Source organism: Macaca nemestrina, chromosome 15, assembly GCF_043159975.1.
Source record: "Macaca nemestrina isolate mMacNem1 chromosome 15, mMacNem.hap1, whole genome shotgun sequence".
Lineage (NCBI taxonomy): Eukaryota > Metazoa > Chordata > Mammalia > Primates > Cercopithecidae > Macaca > Macaca nemestrina.
Window position 1 is genome coordinate 31,850,094 of NC_092139.1, and position 22,206 is coordinate 31,872,299.

Consider the following 22,206-nt stretch of genomic DNA (forward strand, 5'->3'; position numbering starts at 1 on the left):
TGTTTCCTGCTACCCCCAACCACCCTCATCCTTTGCTCATGGTTTCTCCCACCAGAAGACCCTTCCTCCCTTTCTCTGCCTGGCACATACTCCTAGATGCCCTCCCACTCCTGGGTGCCCAGCTCGGCTCTGAGCTCCTACAAAGCAGAGCCTGGGGTTCCCCTCCCTAGTCTCCCTTCAACCTCAGATGGAGCCCAAGGGAGACCCATTTGATCTGCTGTCTCCTTGATCTTTCCGAACTCCTACAGCATCGGAAAATTGCAATGCCCAGTGGTCACCTGTGAGGTGGGGAGCACTGGTTGGAGGTGAGGACATAGATCCAAGCCCTGACACTGCCATCCATTTGCTGTGTGACCTCAGGCAAGTCTCTTCCCCTCTCTGGGCCTCAGTTTTCTCATCTGTAAAATGATGAAGCTGGATAAGACACTCTCTGGGGAGAGTTCCACAGGTAGGGGACTGTCCTTACCTTGCTGAGCTCAGGGAAGTTCTGCAGATGACTGACCCCTTCCTCCTGACCCTGAGCTGAGGAAGCCCTTATATTCGGGAGCCTGATTGGTGGCTTGGAATAATTAAGGGCTTAATAAGGCCCAGATAATTATCTAGAGGCTTGAAGAACAGGAGCCCCACTGCTCACGTGACGTTTCAGTCTGTTCCAATGTAAATAGCATGGAAGACAAGAGTGGCTGGGAATCCCGGTGGCCGCATGAGAGCGGGTACCAGGGGCAGGATGTGGCTGCGCAAGTGGCCATCAGTGTTCACACTGTACCCTCTCCTAGACCCAGCACCTCCCACAAGTCTGGGCACACAGAGGGCATGCATTTGTTTCTTCAAGAAACATTTATTGAGCACCTACTGCATGCCACGCCTGTGCAGGGCACTGGGTTTATCTCAGTGAGCAGGCAATTGGGCTTCCTGCCCTGACAGAGTTTCTGGTGGCCAAAGGGGGAGATAGGCACTGTGCAAGTCAACAACCGCAAAGCCTATTGTTCCCGAGGGAGGCAAGGGTGATGAAAGCCACTAAACCAGAGAGATGGGACAGAGATGGAAGAACAAGGTGATCATCAGAACCCGGAGACCCGTGAGCAAGGGTTGTTGGAGCTGATGCCGGGGGGTGAGCAAAGACAGCTCTGCAAGACGGGAGCAAAGGTGTTTCAGACAGGGGCCAGCAAGTGCACAAGGCTTAGGAGATGCTGGCTGAGCCCACTGGGGTTTGTGTCCCCCAAGGTTCATTCACAGCGGGCACAAGGAGCTAATGGCCAAGTGAGGTGTCTTCAAAGGGAACCCCTGAAGATGCTATCATGCAGTACAAGGTCGGGGGGTGCTTTCTCTCAAGGTCCAAACCTGGGAGAAATGAATGCGGGGGTGACTTCAGAGGCACGGGGGAGCCAGCCACAGAGCTGGGACCAGGTGGCCTGGGGGTTTTCAGCCTCTGTTCTGCCCATCATGAGCTTCTTGGGGAGGCTTGGCTCGGAGGCCCCTTGAGGGCTTTTGTGCTTGAGGAACAGTCCCCAGGAGGCTGCTGGGGGCCTGGGGTTTTCTCTTTCCCACCCCACACGGACTCCACAGGTCCAGGAAGATGGAGGAAGCCACTGTGCTCGTGTGCACGTGGGGCCACTGAGGCGAGGGGAGTGAGGGCCTGCCTGAGGTCACAAGCCGCGGCTGAAGCCAGGCCGGGAAGGGTGAGAGCAGGACCCAGGGTGGCCAGACGGTCTCTATCTCTACCCTGATCCAAGCCCTGAGCTGCAGGAGCCAGGTCCACAGATAGCATCGTCTTATCCCTGCTGACCCGCCCCCGACAGACAGACAGACAGGACTTACATCCTCTTACTGCCCACAAATCCACCCCGGTGTGTCTTGACTGCAGTTTCCTGGCTCTCCCTGCCTCCCACCAGAGCCATCTGGGTATTAAGGGGCGTATTTGGGGTGGAGAGCAGAAAGGACATGGGGCGGGAGAAACAGGAGAAACCCCTTGAATGGGTTCAGGGACCTGGCCCAGTCCCAGCCACTGCCCTCGCAAGCTGTGTGGCCTTGGGCAGCTCCCTCAACCTCTCTGGGCCACTTTTATTTAATCCTCTTTATGATGGATGAGGGAGTAGAACTCTATGCTGCTGCCAATAACAGTAGGACCCATGTACTGTGCATCCCCCCTGTATCAGGCATCATGCTAAGTGTTTATTTACACTCACCTACTTAATCCTCAGAACTACCCTATGAGGCGGGCGCTTCAGCAATTTTCTCCATTTTATAGTTAGAGAAACTAAGGCTCAGAGAGATCAAGTCATTTGCTCAAGGTCATACAGCAAGTGAATGGCACAGCTGGGGGCTGAATGTGGATCCAAGGGCTCCAGAGCCCAGGCCAACACCTTCCAAGGCATACCCAACAGGGCTCCTCTCTTCTCCCGGGCCCCAGAATCGCCCTGCCTAGTTCCTTATAACACCCTCCCTGCCTCCAGCTCTAAATTCAGTCATGCTTCCAGGAGCAGCTGAGAATCCTTCCTCCAGGGAGCCTTCCCTAGCCTCCTTTCCTCCCTCTAACTCTCAGACATTGGAGACCGGGCCGGTCCTGAAGCTCAGTGTCATCTTTTCCCTTCCCCACTGACCCTCTGGGGACCCAACACAGGGGACTCCAAGTCTAGCAGCCCTCACCTGCCTATGAGGATAGGGCTGTCCACATGGCCTGCCCAGGGCTTAGGGTTGAGGCAAGCCTGGGCCAGAGCTCCACCATCTATGTGTGCAAACAAATCACTCGCCACACATTTATTACGCACTTGTGTGCTGGGCTCTGGGAGGGGTCAGGGAGGTGCGGTGGAGAAGGAAGCCATGGACACCAATAACCATGGTGTGCAATCAAAGGGCATCAGAGTGATTGGGGAGGAGGGGTTTGGAGACTGAAACAAGGCAGGCAGGTCACCCCACACTGTGGCCAGGGGAGACTGTATCTGAGCTGCTGCGTGGGGGTAGCAGGCTCCAGTAAAGACATCCCATGTTGGGCAAAGAGCCTAGCAAGGAAATATGCAGGGTAGACATTCAGGGCAAAGAGTGGGCCATGCAAGTGGACAAGTGAGAGATTTGCAAAGGAACCTGAGCTGGGAAAACACAGACCTTTTCTCCTCTGCCCCATTGTGTCAGTTAGCAATCTATTACCGCCCCTCAGCTCCGAAAGCACCTTTCAGTGTATGTTCCATGATAAGCAATGGGACTCATTTAAGCATTTCTCCTTTACAGTGAGCATGATGTCAACCTTTCTTAGGAGAGGGCAGTGCACGAGGAAGAGGCTTCCTGCAATTTCCAGTGTGGGTTGTGGTTGGCTATGTGAGTGTGTGCAGGTGAAGCCTGTCCCAGCCATGGGTCCAGAACTCAATCCCTCTGCAAACTTGCAGCTTCAGCCTGGGGCCAGCCCTTCCAAACGGAAATCAGAGCTACTCCCCATACCCCCACCCATCTGGCCCAGCCCCTCTGAAGGCCTCCTGCCCATGCCAGTGCCCAGACTCCTCTGTAAGTAGCCCCATGTTACCTCTATCCAGTCACCTGTAGCCCAGAGAGCCACACCCTGAGCTGTTCCATGTGCAAGTCACACCCCAGTGCTCCCCTCTTTCGTCCCCCCATGCTGCTTGCACACTGGTTCCCAAGGTCTTAGTTGCCTGTTGTTTGCCCAGAAACTCTAGGCCAGCTCAGGTCATCTCCAGCCTGGCCACACCAGCCAACATCTGTGCTATCCAGCAGGCTGAGCAATGTCTTCTCCAATGAAGCCTGAAGCCCTTCCGAGTTTGTCTTTCCTTGGGTACTCTCCCTCAGCCCTAGAGGACCATATAGAGTTTCCTTATGTCTTGCAGTGACTCTTTTATCATAGTTAATAACTCTTCATGTTAAACTTCCCCTGTTTGAGCTCCTGTGTGATTTCTGTCCTCTAACTGGACTCAGACTGCTACACCCATTTGTCCCTCTCAGCAGCCAGAGCCCATCAGGCACCTAACTGAATGACCAAAGGGTGTCCCTTAGGATTAGGGCAACTCTCTTTGGACAGACCACCAGCTTCCTTCAGGGCAGGGAGCTTGACTCAGGCATTTTCATCCCCCCTTCTCCTAAAAGAATATGTATTATTGAAATAGGTATATCATGAGTACAAACAAAGCCTGGCTGGTTGGAAAAAATGACTGAATAAAAGGGTGGATGGATGGATGGATGGATGGATGGATGGATGGATGGACAGATAGATGGGTGATGAACAAATGGATGAATGGTTATATGGTCTGATGGGTAGTGAGTGAATGGATGGATGGTTGGATGATGGACAAATGGATGGATGGTTATATAGATTGATGGGTGGGTGGATGGATGGATGAACAAATGTCTGGATGGTTAAATGGATTGATGGATAGTGAGTAGGTGGATGCATAGATGGATGGATTGATGATAGACAAATGGAGGGATGGTTATATAGATTGATGGGTGGATGGATGGATGAATGGATGGATGAACAAATGGATGGATGGTTATATGGATTGATGAGTGTGTGGGTGGAAGGATAGATAGATAGATAGATAGATAGATAGATAGATAGATAGATAGATAGATAGATCGATCACTGGACTGACATATTGAGCTCCTAATCTTTCCCTAGGTTATTAACTTTATAGACTATGGCTCTATCTTAAGATTTTTGTCTCTTTCATACTCCAGAGCACTCTGAGTGCCTGGATCTCCCTTCCTTACTTCTAGAACTGAGCCTATTTTAACCCTCAATAAAAGTAGGATGAATGACTTAATTAACCAAATAACCAAATGAAATACAAGTCACATTGTCCTGAGCAAACTCATGGGGGTGGATTTTCCAGCCTGCCCCTTGCCACTCTCTCAGTACCACCCCCAACCTGTTCTCCACCACCAAGCCTCCTGGCTTGGTCCAGTCCCTTCAATCTCTCACACTGGAAACTTTAGGAATCAACCTGAAACCTGAACCCTCACAGGAAGAGTGGCTAGGGTCACACTGTACCAAAGGCTTTGCCTACTGGTGGTAAAAATTGAGGCACCTTTTACTCCCCAAAGGAAACATAAACAGAACATAAATCCCATATATCTAGGCAGGAAGGAATCCTATCTCCGGCTAAGAGATTAACTTATCAGGGTTAGAAAATCACATGACTTTGACTTGCTGGCATTTACATCCCTTGGCGTTTCTTAGGTCATCTTGTCCTGTGTGATTCACTGGGTGTGAAGGGCATTCAGAGGGAAAAGGGGTTAGACATGTTCAGTGTGACCAGAAGGGCAGAGGCCTGGGAAGCAGATGTTGCCTCCTTAGGGCAAAAATCTTGCTCGTAACTGGAGTAAACCAAAGACGGGGAAGCTGCCTAGGAGAGCAATGAACTCCCCATTACCTGAAGTTTGTGGCTCAGGGACAAGGTCCAGCTCTGGGAGCCAGAGAATGGGAGAGGGACACAGACAGCTCATGTCTGGATTGAAGGAAAGTTGTGTCACCATCCAGCTCTCAGACACCATGCATTCCCCTCCTCAGTGGACCTTAGTCCCCACATCCATAAAATGGAACTCCAGTCTCTGCCTGCCTGATTCATGGGGCTCCTATGAGGTTCTAGTTACAAGATGGGGCAAGCCGCCAGGCAAGGGGCACTGTGCCCAAAGTGCCACCATGGTGCTCTAACTTCAGACTCATCCGTGTGGCTCTCCAGGGTCCTTTTTCAAAATAGGAGCTCCCCCAGGCAAAGAGGTGATACAGTCAACAGGGATGTCATCAACAGAGATGTAATCGACAGAGATGTGGTTATGTCTTCTTCTTCTCCCAGGCAGCGTTGGTGGCTCCAGGGACAGACAGAACCTGGAGACTGCATGTAGGGAACTGGCCTTAGGTACACAAAGAGTTTGCTGTGTTTGGCTGAAAGTTGCAGCTCAAGAGAAGTTGTTTAATGCAAGAGGGCAGGTCTATACAGCCTGTAGGAGCAGTCTGCTCCCCCTGGGGGTTGGACAGAGGAAGGAGTGGGGAGGTGAGGGAAGAGGGTGGAGGAAAGGAGGAGGAAGGGATAGGGCAGAAGTGAGGGAGGGAGACCCAGGCACTCAGGGAAGATAAAACAGCCCAGCTGGGCAGTCCAGCTTGTTGGTGATTACTAAGTATGGTTTTGTCTCAGTTTCCCCAGTAACTTGAGATAAGAAGTTCGCCTGAGCAGTGAGCTGGCCCACTTTCAGGCCTCCCAGTGGTCCTGCCTCAGCTCTGGTAGAAGAGTTCACTGGATATCACCACGTAGCCCTGAAGGGCAAAGGAAACGATGGACCAGGTCAGAGGGTCAGAGGAGGCACAGGCACAGGCAGGACCCCAGCCGCCCCCGTAGCCTGGCTCTGAGTTCTGCTCTGCCATTCTTGTTTTGGTTTGTGAGGAGAGTCCTTTGCCTCTCTGGGCTTCAGTTTCCCAGTCTGTCACTTTGGGGGTAGTAACAGGCTCCACCTCACAAGGGCACTGTGAGGAGGCAGTGAGACCCCCCAGGAAGGCACTGGTTGCTGCTCCGATGGTGGATATCATTGATGCTTTATGAATGGGAGCGCAGAACCATGGAGCATCTTCTCCAAGTCCAAGTCTCTCCAGCAGAGTCAGGCACGCCCCCCCCATAGCTCCCCTATGCTACACTCCACTGCAGGAGCATTCTGGAGGGCTGCCGATCATTCATTCATTCATTCATTCATTCATTCATTCATTCATTCATTCAGTAAATCTTCATCAAGCCTTTACTACAAGCCAAGTTCTGTGGCAGGTGCTGGGAACCAGCAGAGAAAAAGCCAGACCCAGTTCCTGCCACAATGTAGCTCATAGTGTAGGGCTATGTGGTCCAATAAGGCAACCACAATTGGCGGCTATGGCTAATTAGTCCTATGGCTAATTAAACTGAAATTCATTAAAATGAAATAAAATAAAAAAGTCAGGTCCACAGTTGCACTAGCCACACTTCAGTGCTCAGTAGCCACATGCACCTGTGACTGATCATGGCTGCTGCTTTGGACAGTACAAACTTCCATCCTTGCAGAAAGTTCCATCGGACAGTACTGGACTAGGGACTTGTCACCTCTGACCCAGTGGCTGGGTGAAGGGCCAAGGTGGGTCAGCCACTAACCGTGCCTGTTCTGGGAAGTCCTAGGGAAATTCCCACATAGCCCTGCTCCTCTGTGTGTCAATTGTTCCTTCTCGTGGGGGCGGATCACCCAAGTGCCTTGAGACAGTAGTTCTTAAGGAACAAGGGCATCCTCCCTGGAATTACATCAGCAGGTCACACTCATGGGGTATGAACAGCACCTGAGACATTGGGCTTGAGAGACCTGGGTTCAGCTTTCTGTCTTACACATGTCTTGTTGAGTGAATTTCCTTTATATCCCAGGTAAGATCTCACCCTGGGCAGTGTTATGACTGAATCTCACCCTGGGCCCATGATTTCAGATCCAGGGAAAGCAATTTTAGAAAGTTCAGGAAGTTCTCTACTCCCACCCAGGCTGCACAGTTTGTCTACAAAGCAGATGGGGTCTCACTGTCGTCTGCCCCAGATACCAAAGGGGTTGTGCCCATCCCAGGGCACAGGATCATGGGATAAGTGAAAGCCCCAGTTCCCCGAGTGTGGCCTGGTATGATATTTTATGAGGACTAAAGGAAGAATGAAACCTTCGACCCAGGGTCTCTTGGCATCCTGGATTTTTCATTTCATTGCAGTTAAGGATTCATGGCACAGTCTTTGCGGCAGCAGGTAGGGAGGGAGAGAGGTGACCCCCACCTCACTCAGTCCCTCTGAGTGAAGAAGGCCCCTCTGGTCACACCCAAAGGCTCTCACCTCATAGACAAAGATCTCAGGGGCGACATATTGGAGGTTGACCACGCCGGGGAGGGCAATTCCCATGGCCAAGAGAGCTGCAGGCGAGAAAGAAGAAAGGAGCCAGCCTATGCTGAAGCCCTCATATGCACCACGGCACTGAGTCCTCACAGGCACCTGGGAGATGGATGCCATTATTATTACACCCATTTTACAGAAGAGGAAGCTGGGGCTCAGAGAGAAAAAGGAACTTGGTGAAGATCACACAGCTGCTACACAGATGTGTGCCAAGGGGCATGCACACATGGGCTGCTAGACTCCAGAGGCCCCCTCTCACCCTCTGAGCCTGGAAAGTGGGAAGGGGGCTGGGATTGAGCACTGAGCAGATGTGGGGTACGGAGGGGGCCAGAGGGGCCCTGCTGGGGTGGAGGGCAGGGCTTACCATTGAGATGGTCCAGCAGGGGCTTCTCAAAAACGGTGCCCATCAGTGCGCGCACCTGATCTGTCTGTGGCCACGGAGCCAGGGAGATAAGCCCGTCCCAGCCGAGGTGCCAGGAGAGATGGACAGTAAGGCACATACATAAATACACACAGAGACAGACAGATAGACAACGGATGGGTGGCAAAGGCTGAGGCAGAGGGAGGAGGGCAGATCACCTATGTCCTGGGTTCAAGTGGGGCCCAGCAACACTTCCGGGGCTGGCTCTGCCTCCGCAGGATCACACCCAGTGGCAGTGCTCACCGGATGGGAGGCTGAGGGACAGCACTGACTGTGGACACTCACGCACTGTGTGACCCACAGGTGGACTGGCCAGCAGACTGCCTGACACAGATGACCGACAGACAGACAGACTGACAGCTGGGCAGAAGGGGGGCATGTTGATGGCATGCCAGCTGACAAGTGGATGTATAGTGGCTGATGACCCAGTCACATCACCTGGCTGAAAGGACAGCTAACATTCATTGTCCAACTGACCGATGGACTCTTGGGTTGAGGGCTGGGTGACAGAACATCGACTGCCAGGCAGAGTATCAGGCAGATGGACTGACCGGCCACTGTCCCCAAGCAGCCTGGGGAAGCCTGACTATAGTGGCAGACACAAGCACACGGGTCCGCACACACACACAGATATGGCTTCCCCAGGCTCAAGGCATGCCCCACCCAGGAGGGGGGTCTCTAGAGGCCGCAGCCCCACACTCACATCAATGAAGCCCACGTTGGAGGAGGCCACCGTGAGCTGGACATCCCTGAAAGAGAAGCAGGAGAATTCAGGACAGGGTCTGGCACCTCCCCACCCCCAGGCTCCCTGGCTGACACTGTGACCCAGGGCAGTGGTGGACCCATTGCACACAAGAACACACTGAGGCTGCTGGGTCCAGGTGGGCTCGCTTACCCCAGCACAGACGTGGTCCCCTGAAGCTTCACCTTGGACACAGAGAGCTGGAGGCTCAAGTTCACTACCTGGGCGTATAGGGAGAGCAGGGTCAGAGGGCACAGAGGCACGAGGGGGGCACCAGCTACCCAGCCTCCCACTCATCCCCCGACTCATTCAGGCAGCAGGTGGCTGTGAAGCCCCCGCTATGCGCCAGGCCCCACGCTGAACGCTGGGAACAACACAGTGTGAACAAGACAGACCAGCTCCCTGCCCTGGGAACGAGCCACCAGCTGTGGGAGACGGGGTCCGTAAACACAGTAACCAGAAGCCATCCTTTCAGAGAGTGGCAGGGGCCACAAACACAGACAGGAGGTGCCGAGAAGGCTGAAGGGACCTTCTTACTCAGGGTGGGCCAGCAAGGCTGCAACATTTAAGCTGAGACCTGGAAGAGGAGGGGGAGCTGGCCATGCCAAGAGCCAGGGTGGGAGAGTCCTAGGCCAAGGGCTCAGCACATGCAAAGGTCCTGGGGCAGGAGTGTCCTGACATGTTCAAGGAACAGCGAAGACACTAGTGTGAGTAGAGCAAAGACGAGGGGACAGCACAGCAGGGAGGGAGGTCTCCGTGACAGTTGCCCGCCTTCCGGCCAGCCCCACCACACTCACCACATCCAGGGAGAAGAGGGACTGGAAAGCCGAGTTGGAGGCTGCGGCCAGGACCTCCACGAAGGGCTGCAGTCGTAGGGTGGCGTTGTTGGTGTGGAGCATGGCCACAGGTGTGGTACCCAGCCGCACCTTGAGCACCACGGGCATGGGCTCGGGGAACTGGCGGGCCACCTGGGGAGGCAGAGGCAGAGGAGGCCTTGCTGGGGCAGCGGCTGGCAGGCTCTCTGGTCAGTCACTCCTCCAATGCTGATTGGGCCACCATGGTGCCGCATGTGACTGGGCACAGAGGTGGGTCCCCCACAGGCTGCTGGACCAGACGAGGGGGTTGGGTCTCCCCGAGGAGGTGACCCTGAGCTTGGTCTTGAAGAAGGATAAGGGAAAGGGAGGAGAAAGACCTTCCAAACAGCAGACACTGCTCAAGTGAAGGCCCGGAGAGACAGAGTGTGATGTCTGGGCAGAAGGTGGAGCCTCCCCAAGATGGAGGAGTAGGTTTAAGGACAGATGCTGAACTTCACTTGGGACAGATAAGACCCAGCAGAGATCCCACGACCCGGAGAACCCCCACCCCCGTCCCCTGTCTCAACCCCTGGAATGATCAGAAATATCACCGACCTCCGGGATGAGCCGGCCCAGTGCAGAGGTGTTCAGCAGGTTTTCATCCGACCTCTGAAATCAGCCCCCAAGGCCACAACAGGTTTTAGGGCAGCTGCTCCCAAGATAGATCACCACTGTCCCCCCCGAGCAATCGCTCCCCATAGCCCCTGTTTAATCCTTCCAGCAGCCACCCTGTGGCGCCAACTCTAGCAGTCCCACCCACCCACAATATGGCCTCTGGGGGGGTCTCCCTAGGCTGGGCCACAGGGAGCTCTTGCCCCACAGGCCCTGGGCTGCAGGTCAGGCCCTCACCAGCTGCCCTGTGATGTCCAGGTTGAGGGCGCCGGACTTCTGCAGCAGCAGGAGCGCAGAGTCAAACAGGTGCTGGGAGAGGCCCACAGTGGCCATGGAGCCCTCAGTGCCCACATGCCTTGGCAACACAAAAGGGGTGGCATCCGTGGGCAGGATGATGGGCTTGCCCAGCAGGAAGAGAACAGCCTGTGGGGGTAGGAGGGGGAAATGGGAGAAAAGCAGCAGGGCCTCAGCAGGGAGGTGGCTCCATGGCAGCACCTGGGCTCCTAGATGCCACTCCCTGCCCCCCCACCCCCTGCAAGATGCCATATGTCTAGCTCACACTTTTGCCCGTGTGGCGTGCCCCCGGCTGGGACACTGTTCCAGCTCCTCCTCTCATTTCCCACTCCCCCGTTCCTTTAGGAATCTTCTGGAAGACCAAGGACTCCAGGGGCAGCAAGCCCCCAGCGCTGGGCTGGCCAGGAAGCACTTACATTGACTTCCAGGGAAATGTAGTCACTGGTGACAGTGGGCACACTGACCATGGAATAGCGGATCTGGGACTCAGGACCCACGGGGTTGAGGCCTTCATGAAACCAGGGTGGAGAAGAAAAGATGACATATTTAGCACTGCTCACCAACGTTTCATCTATCCAGAAAAGTTTATTTATTGTCTGATTATCCTGATTAGCCAGAGCCAGGCCACAAAATTAGCCGAGCAAGCCTCTGAATAAGCAAATGTAAGTGGCAAAGTGCACACGGCCAGGATTAAGCTACTCACAGCCTGCTGACTCTTAGTTTAGACACAATTCTAACAGGTATGGTTTCTGCTTTTCCCCTCGGTGGAAGACTAGTGACTCCAAGTTAGAAGGAAGGAGAAGGGCCCAGTTCAGGCACAAATATCCCCTGACAAAGGTGAGAAGCAACCACAGAAAAAGAAGAGAGCTCTCACTTATCAATGTCCAGACACTGGACTTAGAGTATCTCATTCAATCCTCGTTACAATCCTGTAGGGTTATTTATTTTTTTTTTTTTTTTGAGACGGAGTCTCACGCTGTTGCCCAGGCTGGAGTGCAGTGGCGCGATCTCGGCTCACTGCAAGCTCCGCCTCCCGGGTTCCCGCCATTCTCCTGCCTCAGCCTCCTGAGTAGCTGGGACTACAGGCGCCCGCCACCGCGCCCGGCTAATTTTTTGTATTTTTAGTAGAGACGGGGTTTCACTGTGGTCTCGATCTCCTGACCTTGTGATCCGCCCGCCTCGGCCTCCCAAAGTGCTGGGATTACAGGCTTGAGCCACCGCGCCTGGCCCTGTAGGGTTATTTTATACACGTGCATGCACACACGCACACACAGTCTGGTGAGGTTCGGTCTTGCCCAGGAGTGTAATACCTGGTCAGTCTGACCCCAAAGCTATGCTCTCCCCACCTCATCACGCTGTCTCCTATGGGAGCTCCAAGGGCACACCCCACTGGAGCCAGTTATGCAAGATCACAGAAGTCCAGCTTCCCTAACAGACCCTCCAAGCAGCCTTCAGGGAGGCACAGCTCAGAGCCCAACTCCTCTGAGCCTCAGAATACTCTTGCAGGGAAGTTTCAAAGGGCAAGGCCGGGCACAGTGGCTCACACCTGTGATCCCAGCACTTTGGGAGGCCGAGGCAAGAGCTGGTCTTTGGAATGAGGATTCTAGATTCTAGAATGATTCTAGATTGTAAGTGTCAATGGTCCTTGGATTCTCCAATGTTAAGACTCATGATTTCAAAATTGTAATTTTTTTCAGCGTTTTTGATCTAAGATATGCAGATTCTAGAATCAAAGACTTGGTTTTGGTTCCAGAATTTGGAGATTCCCAGATTTCATGAATAATTATACTGTTTTGGGAGCTCACAATTCAGTCACCCTACAACTGACCCTCCTAGAGGTCGATCGTGATCCAGAGTGGAACCTTTGGAGGGTCCTAGGGGCTCCAGGGGGTCCCAGAGGCCCCACCCCCCTCCCCTGGCTCCCAGATCTTACCAATTAATGTGCCCAGGTGGACATTGACGCCCTGCACCAGGTTGGAGATGCTCAGGCACAGCTGTGGTAAGACAGAGAGAAGGAGGCTGGGGTTAGGGCAGCCCTCAGGCTGGAGGGCACAAGGCTGGGAGGGGTCTAGAGTCCCTGTCTAAAAGCTTCCCCAACCTGTACGCCATGCCTGGAACCCCTTCCTCCACCGGCCAGTGGGCATCTCCTAGGACCCCTTCCAGGCACCGAAGAAACAGAGGAGAAGCAGCCCAAAGGCTGATGGCAGTGTGAGCATAGGTCCCCAGGCACGAAGAAAGAACAGGGGCCGTGGAGCCCAGCAGTGGTGGTCACAGCTGGGCTTGAGCAACTGAGGCAGGGAGTCTGCTGCAACGGGGCTCAGAGCTCACTCTTGGAGCTCAGCTGGTGGGAGGGTGGTGCCCAGGCAGGGGCAGGCAGTGATCAGCAAGCCAGACCAGCCAAGCTTCAGATGCCAGGCCAGGGAGCTACAGAGGTTTCCCCTGGGCACCATGGGCAGCCAGATAAGTATATTATGCTGGGATCCGTGTGATAGAAGATGGGGGCAGAGGAGGAACTGCAAGGCCAGGGGCACTCACAGCCTCGACCAGGCAAGAGCTGGCTGCGCAGGGCGAGGTCAAGAGGAAGAGGAGAGGGTGGGTCTTCTTTCCTGCAGTGCTGCCTGAAGCCCCTTGCCCAGAAGAGGCTGGCTATGAGGGCAGCAGGGGGACTACAAGGAGAGGAAGAGGCTGGACCAACAGGCAAAGTCAAGCCGTCCACTTGGGCATCCCATAGGACTCTCAAGAGGAGCTGCCCCACCTTCGCCCCTCGAGCCTCGGTAAGGTGGGCATGCTGCAGTCGCCCTCTGGGGGGCGTGGGGTGGCACGCAGAAGGTTGACTTCGTCTCTACTACTGCCCCTTAAAGCAGTAAGTGGGGTTGGGATGGGATAGGGCAGGGAGAAAATGAGCTCCCCCTGGGCAGTGGGACCCTAGCCCCTGGGCTACCCTCTCTCACCAAGTCAGCTCCATGCAGACAATGACAAGAGCTAAGACAGCAATAATAATAGCAGCACCCACTCTGTCAACCACTGTCCCGAACTCTTCTGAAATGTTAATGCATTTTGTGCCTGCAGTCGCCCCACGAAGGAGGGGCTTTGTCTCTTTCAGTACAGATGTGGAACCAGAAGCAGAGACAGTGCACATCTGGAAAGGACAGGGACCCATCCAGGCTACAGCTGGCCCCATGCCCACACCCTCCTTCACTCTCGTTCTGTCTTCTTTTCACACACCACAGGCCCATGAACCCCACTCCATCCACCCTCTGGCATGAAATTGGAGCTGTCCCGAGAGAATGAACCTCCCTCTCCTCCAACCCCATAAACTCTGCCCTCATTTGTATCTCCCCGTCACTCCCCTGGACCCTGGCACCAGCCTCTTCCCTGCCTTCATGGGGACCATGAAGGGGCTTCTTTTTTTTTAATCCCAAGCAAAGTACCCGCTGCCTGAAATCCCACTCTTTCTTCACTGTGCCTTCTTGGTGAAGCCATGCCCTCCTTTCTGAGAAATCTGCAAGCCCTTTACCTTGTTACTCAAGACAGCTTTAATGTGCTTCTGCAGCAGGACCAGCAGTGCGTGGGAGGTGCTGAGGGGGAAACAGAGAAAGAGTTCCTGGGCCACCAAACATATTAGGTCCCGTCGCTCAGCACAGTCGCGTGTCTGGGAAGAGAAGTCTCTGTCCTCAGCCAGGAGGTCCATCAGTCCCATTCGACGCCCTGCCACCTGCCACACACAGTGCTGGCATAATTGGCCCCACAGATAAGGAAATTGAGTCTCAAAAGAGAGGGTCATTTATCTCAAGGTTTGGAAATGGCCAAGAATGTGGCAAGTGAGACCGGGAGGGCGTTGCAAAAGCTAGACGTGGCCATGACCTTGGCCAGCTGGCTTCGTGGCCACTCTAAGCCTAGTGAAGGTTGGGTTAGGGGCTAGAGCTGGGATCCTGGGTCTGCTTCATGCTTTGGGTCCAATTTTCTGTGACACACCTAACAAAATACCTTCCTGGCTCTGGGCCTCCGTTTCCCCTTTAAACAACTCAACAGTGCTCCATAGGCACCAATGGTTCCTTGATTTGCAAAAATGTCGATCCAAGCCACAGCCCAACCTCGCTGAACCAGCTCCCTGGGGAGGTAGGAGGGTGGCGTCTGTGTTTCCAAAGGCTCTGGCTTTCATCTCCCCTTCAATAAGCTGTAAGCATCCCTTGCCTGGGAGGACAGCGAGGGGTCACGAGTCACACATGATGATCATGGGACACAAGTGTGAATGGGTTTATGCAGCCACACCCCTCTCTGGGGAAAAAGCTCAGTCTTGATGCAAACATTGCATTCTTCTAAGCCTCCAAGATGCTCAACACCTCAGCAAGCCCTGCTCACATTGGGAAGGTGCAGACATCATCTAGGGGGATTTGCAAGCCATGGGATTAGTCAGGCTGCCTGGCCTTGAATCTGGCTACACCATTTGTCAGCTGGTGGTCTTAGGCAAGTCACTTAACTGCTCTGGGCCTCCGTTTGCTCTCCTGTAAAATGCAGGAAATACTTAACACCTACCTGGTAGGATACTGTGAGGATCAAACGAAATGATCCACCGAAAGGGCCTGGAACAGTGCTCAGCACACACAGGTGCTCTGGAGGCAGGAGCTGCGGTCAGCCTTTATGCAGAAGGGAGCCGCCACCTGAGAGAGCTCGCTCTTGGCGGGTCCCGCCCCTGCCTGGCTTCCATCACTGTAAGGAGGGGTGGGTCTCCGAGGTCCTAACAGCCAGTCTGATCCACCCAAAATCTCTCCCCAAAGAGTGTGCTAATAGCTAGTGTGTGTTGTCAAGTGGTGGAAAGGGAATGGAAAGTGTATTGTCAAGGAGATGGAAAGATCCCGGGTTCTGGCTGCTCACTTGCTGTGTGACCTCAGGCATGCCTCTCCCCCTCTCCGAGCCTCAGTGTACTCCATCATAAAACAAACACAATAATGGGGGCCTCTCAGGCCCTTGTGGCCATTGGTTAAAGTCCTGAGTGGGCAGCTCAGGAAACAGCAGCACAGCTTTGGCATCCAGGATTCCTGTGGCCCTGCCCTCACCAGGCACCCACCTGTTACTACCATCAAACTCGTTGGCGTGGCCTGAGAATGAAGAGCAGGTAGAGATGCTGACCACAGGGGTCCTGATGGAGCTCTGGGTCACACGGGTGTCAGCCAGCAGTTCCACAGGCAGCGTCAGCTCCAGGGGCTCTGCGGCGCTGCAGGGAGGACAGTCCTGAGTCCAAGCAGCACCGCCCAGCAGAGCCTACCGTGACTGACAAGAGATCTTACAAACTCCCCAGCCCCTGCCTGCCCTCCACTTGGCCCAGGAGGCCCCCCGCTCCCAGACTGAGATGGCTCTACCTGGGGCAGGCCCACAGCCCCCGGCCCCAAGACTCCACTTGGGGTCATGGACGTTGCAGCAGTGGGTGTGAGCACTGGCTGTCCAGAGCCTCTCACTGTGAGACCTTGGGCCAGCCATTTACCATGCTGAGCCTCAGTTTCCTCTTCTGCAAAATGGACATAAGGTTGGTGGGACCTATGTCGCAGGGCTGTGCTGAGTTTCCTGTGAGATAATCACAGAGCCTGGCCCATAGGAAGCATGCATAAAATCATAGTGTCAGGGTAGAGGAGCAAGATAATAGACCCCTTTGACTGCACAGCTCACGATGTGAAAATTAAATGCAGTAACATATAAGATACCAGGCACACAAAAATAACTCTGATCATTATGCTTATTGAGCGTCTCTCACATGCCTTGCCCTGGGAAAGGGAGGACAGTCATTATAACCACAGCAATGAACGCATTGGCACTCTGCAGAAGTTCATCCCGTTTTACAGATGAGGAAGCTGAGGGCTAAACAAGTGAAGTGACTCTGCCCAGTTGCAGAGCTGTTGAGCAGGGTTCTCAGAAATGCTCTCACTATCTTGCTCCCCTCCAAGGGTGAGGGGAGACAGAGCACTGGACAGGGAGTCAAGAGGCCTGGATGAGAGTCCCGGAGGAGCTGCTACCCCCCATCCCCTCACTGTGCCCCCTCAAAGCATCCCTGAAACCCTTCTCACCCCCTAACAAGGAGATCCGCTCACCGAAACACCTTGAAAGTAAAATTAGCTGCTGCCAGCAGGCGCACTCCGAAACCAGCAATGAATTTCAGGTGGAGGCGGGGCACATGGACATTCAGAATCCGGATCCTGCAGGATAGTAATCAAGATGACGGGATGGCCCCCATTAAACCATGGGATCAACTCTGAGCTGGGTGCTCTGAGTCATACCCACACGATGTTATAAAGAAGGGCTTTCTGACAATTGGAACCATGAGGTGAGGGGGAGGTGGTGAGTTCTCCATCACCACGGGGCATGCAAACCAAGGTGGGACACCAGCTGGTAGGGAGAACATGCAGAGGGGGCCCCCGCTTTGGGTAGAACTTGGGTGAGATGATTGCTCAGGTTTTTGACAGTTTCTGACACCTGCCTGGAAAATTGGAAAGGTTGGAAAAGAAAAACTTCAGGAACCACAGAAGGCAGAAATCCTCTCTGGTATCCTAGTCAATGTCTGCAGCTCGTAGCCTACAGCAAAAGAAACGCCCCCACTTCAAAGCTCCAAGCACTCTCCCGCTAACCTGTGATGTCTTTTATTTCCTAAATGAAAGTCATTTCTGCACAGTACAGTTCAGGTCCCCTGTACAGAAGCTGCTTCTGTACACGCAACAATCCTGGGTTCGATCCTGTGTCTACAAATGAGAACCATGGGTGCTGTTTTCAAACAGCCATGTGGTGTCCATTGTGTGGCCAGACCACAAGTGATTTAGGCATCTTTGGTCGTTGAGTCTTTATGTCCAGTTCTCTACCTTTATTAACCGTGCCATGAACAGCATTTCAGCTCTACCTAAGGGATCTCAAACTAGTGGCCCCCAAGCCAGATGTGTTTTTGTTTTGTTTTGTTTTTTTAACCACCCACCCACTGTTCCAGGGTCTTAAAGTCTTAAATGTTTTTTGTTTGTTTGTTTGTGTTTGTTTGTTTTGAGATGGAGTTTCTCTCTTGTCGCCCAGGCTGGAGTGCAATGGCACGATCTCAGCTCACTATAACCTCTGCCTCCCAGGTTCAAGAGATTCTCCCACCTCAGCCTCCCAAGTAGCTGGGATTACAGGCACCCGCCACCACGCCCAGCTAATTTTTGTATTTTTAGTTGAGATGGGGTTTCACCATGTTAGCCAGGCTGGTCTTGAACTCCTGACTTCAGGTGATCCACCCGCCTCAGCCTCCCAAAGTGCTGGGATTACAGGTGTGGGCCACCAAGCCTGGCCTTTAAATGTTTTTTAATTAGTTGCTATCTTTCCAAATTTGATGGATTCTAGATGTATATTTTCCCTTGGAAACCCAAAGATCCGACAGTAGTGAGCCCGAGTTCCTATGTGGAAGGCAGCTGTTGACCAGCCCTGGGGGTGTCTAAGTTTGGGATGCTCCACCTCCCTGTGTCTTTAGTCTCTGCATTAAGCAGGGTGGCGTGGAGGTAAGGGAGGCTCAGATTCGTGTCTAAATTCAGTGTCCAGTTTCTAGAAACAGAGGGTCCTGCCAGCCCTGGGGACCCAGGAGCCAGTCTTAGCCTCTGAGGGCAGAAATTCACTAATTCAGAGGCACCAGGCCCCGGCATCTCTACCTTGAGTCCGTCTCTTAAATCGTCTTGTAACCACTCACCTGGTGGGAGGGAGCACTCACCTTCAGTGAAGAGTGCTCATCTGGTGGACTGGAACACTTTGCCCCGTGGATAGGAGCACCTGCCCAGCAGGCAGGAGCACACACCCAGTGGACTGAAGCACCCACCTGGCAAGCAGGAACACTCCACTTGGTGGCAGGAGCACCTTCTCTGGACAAGGGGAGCACTCACCTGGTCGGCTGAAGCACCCCTCCACTCCAGTCCAGGAAATGCGGGACAGTGACCTGCAGGGCCCGCTGTAGAGGGGCTTTCCCAATTTCAGACACTGTGGGGCCAGGGTAGACTGAGGTCAGGGTGCCCTCGAGAACCACCAAGTAGCAAGAACACACTGCCTGCCATCTACCCTGCACCTTGGGCAGAGGGTACTCAGACTGGAAGGGGTAGACTTGCTCCAAGCATGTGCGGAGGGCAGCTGACTCCCCATGAGCCCACCTTGGGTGTGCCACTCGCACCAGGCCTTCTCCACCTGGGCATGGCCTCCTTCACCCACTCTGCCTCTCAAAATCCTGCTGATTCACCCCATCCTTCAAAAGCAACAAAATCCTTTGCCCTCTTACAAGGTTTCAATCAGATCCCACCTCCTCTGGGAGCCTTCCCTAAGTTCCCAAGCAGAAGGAGCATCTCCCAGTCATCCCTGGCCTGCTGCGGAAGCACCCATGGGAGCAGGGGGGACATCCCTTAGGAGGGGAGGGGACAGCCTCACCTGGAGGCTGAGGACTCAAGAGTCTCTTAGATCCTGGGTTCAAACCCCAGTGCTCACTGCTACTCACTGCCTCTGTGGCTACTCTGTGCCTCAGTTTCCCCATCTATACATTTGCAATGATTCTAATGTTATCTGTCACGTAGGATCATTGTAAACACTCAGTGCACAGCAAATGCTAGCTACTACCATTGCTATTTATTTTTGTAATAATAGCAGCGATCACTTATGTCATGATCCTGTAGTGCCAGGCCCTGTTCTGAGTGCTCTACTTTTCCTACTATCATGCCCAGTTTACAGAGAGGTGAGGGCACCTGGCCGGGAGAAGCTGGCTTTGGACAAGGGACCTGGTTCCCGAGCCTCTGGGCATCCTCACTCACCTGTGCTGCTGGGCCCCAGAGAGGTGCTCATTAAACGGAAGTTGAATTAAAATAAGAGGTAATGGTGCTGGAAGTGAGCTTCAGATGAGGAGTCAAGAGGACTGCCCACTGCTCAGACTCACTGTGGGAACTCGGGAAGTCCCTGCACCTCTCTGGGTCTTAGTCTCCCCCAACAAGAAGCATAAAGGCGCCGGTTTCCATGTTTCCCAGCACCCCTCTCCCACCTAACCATCTGCAGCTGAGCTGGGACTCACACCCAGACCTCAGACTCCATCTACAGTGCTCCTTTGACACAGGGTTTGAACTCTGGGGCTTGCAGGATGGGGTGGGGAGGACACTGGAAGTAGCCACTAAGCCCAGCCTGGGGAGCAATGCATCCAGCTTGGGCCTCCAGCCGGATTTCTGCCAAGAACAAACACAGGCAGGCAAGCGGGGGAGGGCTCCCTGGGAACACAGGAGGCTTGCACAGGACAGGCAGAGGGCAGGAAGGCAGCAGAGGGCGCGGACCTCATGGCCCTACCTGCGGGCATCCATGAATGGCTCCATGTCACGCTCTGGCACGGATCACTGACCCTTTTCATTGCCTGCCCATCAGCCCGGATACAAGGTCCCGGAAGGCTGCGTGTACCCAGGGGTGGGGGAACCCTGCTACTTCCCTGAGCCCCTGCTTCGTGTCCTGGGCCACTGAAAGTCCCATCTACTGTCTGACCTGACTTTCTCACACAATCATCTGTGTTTGGCCTTGGGGGAAACAGCTTCTGATCTCCGGCTTTGGTGGGAAACCAAATTCTCACCGAGAGGCAGCTGAAGGTGAATAAACATGTTTGTGCTGGCGTCCTGGACCTTGGCAATGTCTGTGCCTCCCTGGGCCTAAGTTTCCTCATTGTGCCCTCCGTAGGGGATTGGGGCAAGACTTGGAAGGACCTAGCAGCAAAGCCATAAGACAGAGCCCTCACACAAGTGGGACCCAGAGAGCAGATGGTTCTCTCACACGGAGCTCAGAAGGGCTATACTTTAGAACACTCCCTGCATCACGGTGCTGGACAGATCTCTCCCAAGCACACGTGTGCGTGCACACACCACATACGCAAACCTGTACACCCAGGGTGCACATCCATACCTGTGCACACACATCCAGGCAGCGTCATGGGCTTGCACCCTCCCCAACACTTAAGTACACACGTGGGCACAGCTCTATGAAATTTCAAACTCATAAGTAGACACACACAGGTAAAAACAGCCCCTCAAACCGACCTATGCCCACATCACTAAAGCACGTGAGCAGATCATGTGTGCACACTTGCACACTGGCCACGTGACGTATTCCCCCTCACGCATTTATGTAATAAGCATTTGTTGAGCAGTGCCGTGTGTCCGGCACTGTCTGGGTGCCAGGGACACAATTTCCGGTAAAAATCTGGGTCATGATCATGGGGCTTTTGAGTTCATGGATTAGCACACACACTTAGGATTGTGCACGCATGTACCGGCTCGCAGGCACTCGCTGGGTGGCACACCCCTTACCGTAGCTCAATGCTGCCTTGTTGAGTCGGACCACGGTGCCTGACGTGGAGGCACTGACCACAGGCAGCAGCAGTGCCAGCAGCAGGCCCAGCCTACATGCCCAAGCCATGGCTGCCCTGGCCGCTGGCCACAGGATCTGTGGGCTGGGGTAGAAACGAGCATCAGGGAGCTCAGCCAGAACAGCCCACCCCTGAGCCGCCCGAAGCCCGCTCCAGCCTGGAGGGAACAAGCCCTGACTGGTGATCCCAGCCCTACCCCAGGCCCACAGACATCGTTTTTGCATCTCTGCGTTGGTAACCATCACCCTGCCTTGCTTGCTTCTTCAGGAATCATGGGAGAGTCCTTTCTGGAAATGACCCCCAATGCCCAGAGAAGAAATGGTCTTGCCTAGGGCCACACAGTGGACTGGGACCAGGTGCAGGACCCAAGCCATGGCAGAGAAGGATGGTGAGCCTCCCAAATGGGGAGACTGAGGGTAGTTTCCTGTCCTAAGAAGAGACCCAGGACTGTGTCACCTGATGCTGGAGCCCAGCCCAGTGTGACAGCCCAGCCTGGTGTCCAGCTGTCCAAACTCAGCCAGGGGAAGATCCAGGGTGGCTCCTGTCCTCATCCCCTCCTGGCCAGGTGAGAAATGGCCTAAGAGTAGACCTCTCACATGGCCCCCATCCACTCCTGACGCAGTCTGGCCAAGTAGGCAGATCTGTGTCTGACTCAGGGAGAGGGAGCCAGGCAGGAATGAGGGACTGCTGCTCAGGTGGGTCAGCTGAGACCCAGGATGGTAGCACTTGCCCAGGTCCCACAGCAAGGCCAGGGATGGAAGGACACTTCTGCAGGGGGTGGCTGGAAGTAGCATCCCCATTGAACAGATAAAGAAGCTGAGACTCCTCGGAGGTGGAGTACCAGCCCAACCCCGTGCCTACCTCAGGTGGTTCCTGAGACAGGTGAACTCTCAGCACCAGGGTAGCCCTCCTCTGCCCCAGGCAGGCAGATGCAGAGGCTACTTTATAAGGCTCCCAATGTGCAGGGTCCACTGGGAAGGGACCCAGGGAGCGGCAAGTTTGCTTGTGGTTGCAAGTGTTTTCCCTGTAAACAT

The 22,206-nt window shown here is 54.2% G+C and overlaps 1 protein-coding gene across 1 annotated transcript; it reads right to left on the reverse strand.

The window, feature by feature from the left end:
- Nucleotides 1–5,906: 5,906 nt before the first annotated feature.
- LOC105496198 (BPI fold containing family B member 2) lies at nt 5,907–21,222 on the reverse strand. Its single transcript, XM_011766383.2, has 15 exons — nt 21,114–21,222; nt 18,681–18,774; nt 16,881–16,985; nt 15,866–16,012; nt 14,315–14,375; nt 12,731–12,791; nt 11,214–11,305; nt 10,741–10,926; nt 10,447–10,500; nt 9,835–10,005; nt 9,191–9,258; nt 8,999–9,044; nt 8,239–8,302; nt 7,818–7,894; nt 5,907–6,256 (listed from the first exon to the last, which is right to left on the reverse strand). The coding sequence occupies exons 1-15, from the start codon at nt 21,220–21,222 to the stop codon at nt 6,215–6,217; spliced, it is 1,377 nt and encodes a 458-aa protein (XP_011764685.2). The 3' UTR covers nt 5,907–6,214.
- Between the last annotated feature and the right edge of the window lie 984 nt (nt 21,223–22,206).